This window comes from Hibiscus syriacus, unplaced genomic scaffold (genome assembly GCF_006381635.1).
Source record: "Hibiscus syriacus cultivar Baekdansim isolate YM2019G1 unplaced genomic scaffold, ASM638163v2 tig00110569_pilon, whole genome shotgun sequence".
NCBI classification, from domain to species: domain Eukaryota; kingdom Viridiplantae; phylum Streptophyta; class Magnoliopsida; order Malvales; family Malvaceae; genus Hibiscus; species Hibiscus syriacus.
Genome location: NW_024062784.1, coordinates 1,156,960 through 1,163,860, shown reverse-complemented (window position 1 = coordinate 1,163,860; position 6,901 = coordinate 1,156,960). Strand labels below are relative to the sequence as shown.

The 6,901-nt window shown below is 33.8% G+C and overlaps 1 protein-coding gene across 3 annotated transcripts; it reads right to left on the bottom strand.

Annotated features, from left to right (window-relative positions):
* Window positions 1-1,219: 1,219 nt before the first annotated feature.
* On the bottom strand, window positions 1,220-6,407 carry LOC120132557 (protein BONZAI 1-like). 3 transcript variants are annotated; one of them, XM_039149300.1, is made up of 17 exons: window positions 6,301-6,407; window positions 6,006-6,189; window positions 5,667-5,714; window positions 4,905-5,053; window positions 4,763-4,811; window positions 4,393-4,449; window positions 3,990-4,178; window positions 3,765-3,899; window positions 3,466-3,527; window positions 3,287-3,386; window positions 3,090-3,204; window positions 2,482-2,558; window positions 2,267-2,404; window positions 2,007-2,171; window positions 1,683-1,796; window positions 1,478-1,574; window positions 1,224-1,399 (listed from the first exon to the last, which is right to left on the bottom strand). In XM_039149300.1, the coding sequence occupies exons 2-17, from the start codon at window positions 6,147-6,149 to the stop codon at window positions 1,305-1,307; spliced, it is 1,734 nt and encodes a 577-aa protein (XP_039005231.1). In that variant the 5' UTR covers window positions 6,150-6,189; window positions 6,301-6,407; the 3' UTR covers window positions 1,224-1,304. The 3 variants fall into 3 exon arrangements, with proteins under 3 accessions (XP_039005229.1, XP_039005230.1, XP_039005231.1); XM_039149298.1 differs by having other exon boundaries at window positions 1,220-1,399; window positions 3,765-4,178; XM_039149299.1 differs by having other exon boundaries at window positions 1,223-1,574.
* Between the last annotated feature and the right edge of the window lie 494 nt (window positions 6,408-6,901).

Below are 6,901 nucleotides of genomic sequence, written 5' to 3'. Positions count from 1 at the left end.
ATTATTAAATATATTAATAAAAATACGTATTAAAGAGTTTTTTTAAAAAAAACACTTGGTCAATTTTCTTTTCTCCAAATGGGGTTGATAGGAATTGACCTGCAATAATGTGGAATTTGTATTATTCTATATTCAGCCAACATTAAGATAGAACTTAGGCCCACTCCTCAAAGTCTCCTCTTTATTATACTTCAAATACGTTTCAAACTTACATTTCTTTCTAAACTACTAGAACTTGCATATAATATTAGGCTTAAGTATAAAATAATTAACCCAACTATACCTAATTTATCGAGAGGTGTCTAAAATATTTTTCGATCCATACAGGTGTCTAACGTTACAAATATTATAAATTTAGGTGTCCAGATCGTCAACGACGCTAATTTCTTCAGTTAAGTGACATGTGTCACAATCTAGTAATTTTAATTTTTTTTTAAAAAATTTAAAAATATTTTTATTTACAAAAAAAAAACTAAATTCTCTTAAATTATAAAATAGTCCCCCAAGTCCCCAAAATCTAACCTTAATCCATCATCGCGACCCTTTTTGACCACAATCACCACTGCCGACATAATCCCTACCATCTTCCTAGTCTTACGCCATCATATTTGTTGCCATTTGGTCGTAAGAATAGCGTGAGATTACAATTTTCAACCTAGGATTCAAGAGGTGTAAAACATTAATTCGTTGTTGATCAACCACGATTGCATAGGGATTTGATCACCGAGAGGAGGTGAGATCAGGTGAGACTTCGTCGACGGGAAAAGACGGTGGCCGACAAAGGTTTTGGGGGTTGATATAAAAAAAATTTAAGTTTTAGATTTATTTTGAAAATTCTACGTCATATTTTTAAAAGACATATTTTTTTTAATTTATACAAAAATTTTAAAATTATCAGATTATGACACGTGTCACTTAACATAAGAAAGTAATACCGTTGACGATCTGAGCACTTAAAATGATAACATTTGTAATGTTAGACACATGAATTAACCGAAAAATACTTTAGGCACCTATTCGTGAAAATAGGTATAGTTTAAGCACTTATTTTATAATTAAATCATAATATTAAGATGTCTTTTATATATATATATATATATATAAAAGAAAAACTATCATCTTAAAAAAACGAGCAGAGTATCGACCATAAGAAAAAATGGAGATGATGATGAAATAGTGACAAAAATCTTAGATTTATACCTCACTCAGTGAGCTGATTTGGAGTGTGAAGCCAGGCAAGGACTGTCGTACGGTTTATCGAAAAAAGTAAAAATAACTTTGATATGCACAACATTGATTGAAACCTAACTGTTTGGTTTAATCTCTCTGCTTCGCATGTAGGTTAAAAATTGAGCTGGTAATTCCGCCAGAAGTGATTGAACAACAGAAGTCCCTTCGTCTGCAAGTGAAAAATGATTGTTATATTCCCGACTTCGGAACATTTCGGAAGCATCGGAGTGTGTTGTGGATGACTTACTCTGTACATCCCTAAACGGAACGAATTGAACAATGTCACGGGAGGCAACCCGTCCGGTTGAGCTTTCCAGTCTCTCCCCTTTGTCTGCATCTAAAATCTGTAAACAATAAGACTCCATACTTAATAAACCGATTAAACTTGCGAAGAGATCATTCTTCGCTCGAATGGATGTAAACACTAAATTGGGATGTTAAGTAATAAGTACCTCCATTTCTTTGAAGTCGGCTCCTCCAACACCAACGATGAGAATCGACAATGGGAGATCCGACGCTTTTACGAGGGCATCTTTGGTTTCTTGGAGATCAGTTACTACTCCATCCTAGAGCAACATTAACAAAGACCAGAAGCGGCCGCAAAGTTAACAGCCTTTTTTATTCAATAATAGAAAACCCTATCGTTACGAGAAAGGAAAACAAAAATTAATTTCTGCTACATTAATATTTATACATGAATGCACAACTGTTTATAGAACTTTGGTCGGCTGCTAGGAAAAGCCATCCCTTTCTTCATCTTCTTTTTTATAACTTACCGTGATTATTAACAAAACAAAGTATTTTTTAGCATCATTAGCCAGGGATTGACTGGCAATCATTGCAGCTCGATTAATCACATGCCCAAACAGCGTCGGTCCTGCAAGAGAGACATTAAAAAGGGCACTGGTATAGGCCATCATAATTCCTCGGATTCCTTCAACCTGGAGATAATGATATTTGGTCAATATTGAGGAAGGGAATACGGGATAAAAGAATATAAGATACAGAAATTAGATTGCTGCTCGCAGCTGCTTACCTCACAGTAGTTACTGCTTCCATTCAAGTTGAAACAATGAGAAACTGGACCATCAATGGGACGTGCTCCGAATCCCCAAGCGGGAAAGCGCTTGTCTGCATCATAAAACTGCAATACCTCTCCAACCTCATAGATTGCCTGGTTTAAAAGATGCATAAGATTTTCTTGGGTAAATGAACAAAAGAAAGAAAAGGAAACTATGATTCATTTCTTACTTTCTGGTATGCATTCGGCCGTCCTGATGGATCAATATAATGCAAGGAATCAGGGAGACGGGGATTTCCATTTGAAGCTGATAGACCAGAATTAACATTAAAAAAAAATAATGATAATAGGAATGTGTTATGGTACTTCTACAGAACTGCACATGCAGCATGATGCTTTCCACATTCATCCGTATGACTTCAACAGTTTCATATTTATATGGGTAAATCCTAAGGTCTTAAGATGCAGAACTGTAGCAGCATCCAAACCAAAGACCTAATACTTACAGCGTATTTTAGCTGCTTCATCCTAAATTTTTTGTTAAACTAGGGAGGAAATAGAAACGGGAGAGAAATCAGGAGGCATAATAGCAGAACTGGTTCTTACAAACTGTTCGTTTAACTAACTAAACTGTTTTCTCCCAAAAAGTTCACTGTAGTTCAGCTTTTATGTTCATATCGGTCCCTTGATTAACTTTGTTATAGATGCGACATGTTTCATTGTCAAGTTAATAAGAAAAGACAGAAGAAGAGTCATCAGTAACAGTTTACATAAAGGATTGCAATTGGCATAATTTTAGTGGGCCTAAGATCAATTGTGCGAGTAAACAGGAAAGTACCAGTGAAATCAACAGCCACCATAAAGTTCAGCTCAAAACCTCCAGCTAGGTAATCCAGGAATGTATATTGGATTATCTCAGAATATTTTTCCACAAAAAGCTTGCTTTTTAAAACCTACACGACAGTTAGCAAATTAGAAAAAAAAAGTTGAATACAAAGTTCAATACGCAATTAAATTCAGTTCAATTATTTAAACCTTGTTCTGGTTATCATGCCCAACCAGATTTGGCAAAAAAAAAATTTCTTCTCTTCCAGAATGGAGCTTTTCCAAATCTGCTAGTGACTTCTGCACTTTTCTGGTAAAACCAAAAAACGAAGCTACATTATCAAGTGTCTAAAGGAAAAGCAACATAAGAAAGTAAGATCAACAATTACCCGATCAGTTCGTGCTTGCCATTGCTGTTGAAGTCAAAGCACTCAATCACTAATGGACTATCCTGTAAATTCATTTTAAAAAATGAAAATGCAGGAAATAATCAAGTAACAAAAACTGTAAAGGGTCACTTATAGAAATGCTCAACGTCAATGATGAAAACATCATCACATGTTAAGATGTAAAGGAAAAATGGTTGTTTTCCGGTAAGGCAAGACTGGACAAGATCAGCCTTGCAATGCTATGTAACGAATTCAAGAACAGAAGATCTTGGTAAAAGTATGAATAAAACTTGCTATACCTTGCTTCCGATTTGTTGAATATTTAAAAACACAGGCTTCCATGTTGGGTTGAGGTCATTCTTTAAGACTTCAGTTTTACATACAGGAATAGAAATCCCACTCTCAACGACTTTTGATATTACCAAAAAGGGATCCTGCAGGAGAAGTCCAGAAGTGAACCAAATCACAACTAACATTCCTAATAAAATATGACAGCAAGAAAAATTGAAATCAGCAATGCATACACATTTTGAGAAAAGATCCTTAGATTCCAAATTTAAACATTTTAATGTCATCTCTGCTGTAGTCTTTGAGCTAAAGCATTCCTCAGCATGCACAGTAAGCTTTCCACGGTGTTGGGAATGGATTGATGGGACAGATTCCTCCCTTTGTACAAGATCCAAGGTTAATGACCTGTTTCGTTTGCTTACAATCTGTAAGACAGAAATGATTATTTGATGAATACTATATTGGAATATTAATTTAACTAAGTGAAACAGCAAGTGAAGAACCCTAGATTTTATTTTAAATCCAAGTATTTTCAAAAGTAAGGCGTTCCATTTTATAAGATCTTTCAATTCAAATACCCAGGTTAACAGGGAGAGGCTCTAGATAAGGAAACAAAACTAAAAAGATACTCGTGTATACCTCTGACAATGCACAACTTGCCTCACCAATATATTGCTGCTCCTCCAGCTTAAGCATCTGTGAAGTGAAAGCATCAGCAACAAATTTCATGCTTGTATGCTCTGTTATGAAGGTAATATTATGAGGAGAAATTGTTATAATTGTTAACAATGTCAAATCATATTTCCAAATAACAGAAATGTAAAATAAGTATGGTATTAAACTACTTCAGAGAAAACAAAACAAATCCTAAACAACTAGAACAAAGAAAAATACCATATATACAGTATACATATTCCCATAGAGTTCATCAGTTTCTAAACTGAACTCTTTAAAAAGGGCAGCAAAATGTGAGGGAGGGACAAGAAAAGGTAGCATTAATCAAAGATACCTTTACTGCAACATTATGAAATTGAGTGTCAACATCAAAGACACGAAACCTGAGATAATGGAAAATCAAAAAAAGTTAAATTACAGCGAAAAAATCATTATTTTGCTGAACCCAAAACAATAGTTCAAAGACTAGATCTTACAGCAAGATTTGGACAATCTCAAATTGATAAGTAATTGTATACTTTGTGATCCAAGTAGGATTCAATGAATTGAGCACTACTTCGGTACGAAATACTTCTGTAAAAGCTCCATTTCTTTCTTGAATATAAACCACCACCATAGGATCACTCTAAAGCAAACAAAACTTATGAGATATCAAGCTAAGTTTTCTGCAACAAAAATACAATTCTCATGACCAAAGAATAAATCATGAAAGTAAAGTACGTAAATATTATTAGTTGATACAAAAATGGCAACTGAAAATATTGTATCAGGCCAACTAAGCCTTTGCTTGGTCAGTTTGGATATGGGAGTTCTTTAAGTATTTAAAGTATTTGACGAGTTCCTAGCATATTTCATCCTTGAAACATAGTATGATACATAATTTTCTGTCACACTACTACTCTTAACAGCAAATACTTTTCCCCATGGTCCGTACAATATGACTTCTCACCTTCCATTCTCCATTTCCTACTCCTCAAACCTCGTTTCATAATTCCACTTACACAAAGGCATCATTAAGTCACCGTGCACCAGAAAAGATCCTCCAGAAATTCTAATTCCAGCTATCAACCAATACTACATTGTGTTGCCCCTTAAGCTTAGAGCTTTTTTCACCATAATTTTGATTTCAACAACAAACTCAAGTATAGTACAGCAGAATTAAGACACTAAATTTCTTAACTAAATAGTTGCTTGTAGCTCTAGGGTCAGTTTAGCAGTATATTCATACACATGCATACCTTGGAGAAGACATCCCGGTCTCGCAAATTTGTAGCAGAAAACGATAACTGCACAACATCGATTTTGCACAGAATTGTCAATGCAACAGAAGAGAGTTTGTAAATAAAATTAACAAAATTCTTAAAGTTTAGAGAACATGAATCAGAAACCAGATCATCCATTCAAGCACTGATAGAAATCAAGGACACCAATTTTAAATACTAAATACCTAAAAATCCCCACTCCATGAAACAATTAGCCAACCACCCAGTTACAAAGTAAATCCAAATCGTTCATTCTAAGCAAGTTTTAGGCATTCTATTCATTATCCGCTGAAGTAACTGGAAAAAAGAAAAGACCTCGATCTGAGAGAAGAGGCCTTGTATGCCACGAGACTTGAAGTACCAGTCCGAAGCGTCGTTCTGATTGGTGGAGGAAGTGGAAGGGGCGGTGCCACCAACAGCCATCGTCCCGCCGCCGACGTCCGAGCAGCAATTCCCCATCACTAACTAAATACTTTACTGATTCTGTTCTTCAACCCGATAAACGATGCCAATGCATGAACCACAATCAAAAGTGAAATTATAAAGAGCAAGATGAATTATTTGCCTTTTAAAAAAATTGGAAAATAATAATTATGCAGACTAAAAAGTAAAATATTTTGTACTGAGCTCTCAAGTTCTCAGACAATATTAGGAAACAGGCAATTAGTCTTCCTTTTTTCTTTTTCCCAATTCACCAACAGAAACGCGTTTTTTCTTTCTTTCTTTCTTTCTTTCTGTTAGTTATAGCTAAAATATAATTAATTTTAATTATAAATAAATTTAAATATTAATTTTATATCAATAGTGTCATTAATTTTTAACAACCGAGGATCAGAGTAGAAAAAACATTAATGATTTATTTTTATCAAATAAATTGATAACTAAAATAAAAAATAATTACAGTTTATTGATCAATAAGATAATTTATTCTTTCAAACAATATATATATATATATATAATTTAATGCAATAATAATATAGAATACATGGAATTTAATTTTTTTTTATTCTTAGTAATCAACTTTGGAGGAAATTAAAAAAATATTTTAAATGATGATTAATTATGTTATCATCAAGCCTAGAATATTTTTCCTTTCTTAAAAACTGGACTGGAATTTGTTGCCAAAGCATCCAAAAGAAAACTTCCTTTTTAAGCTCAATATTGTTTAGGAAATAATCTAAACAAAGAACAACTTTTATGGAAGTTCATGT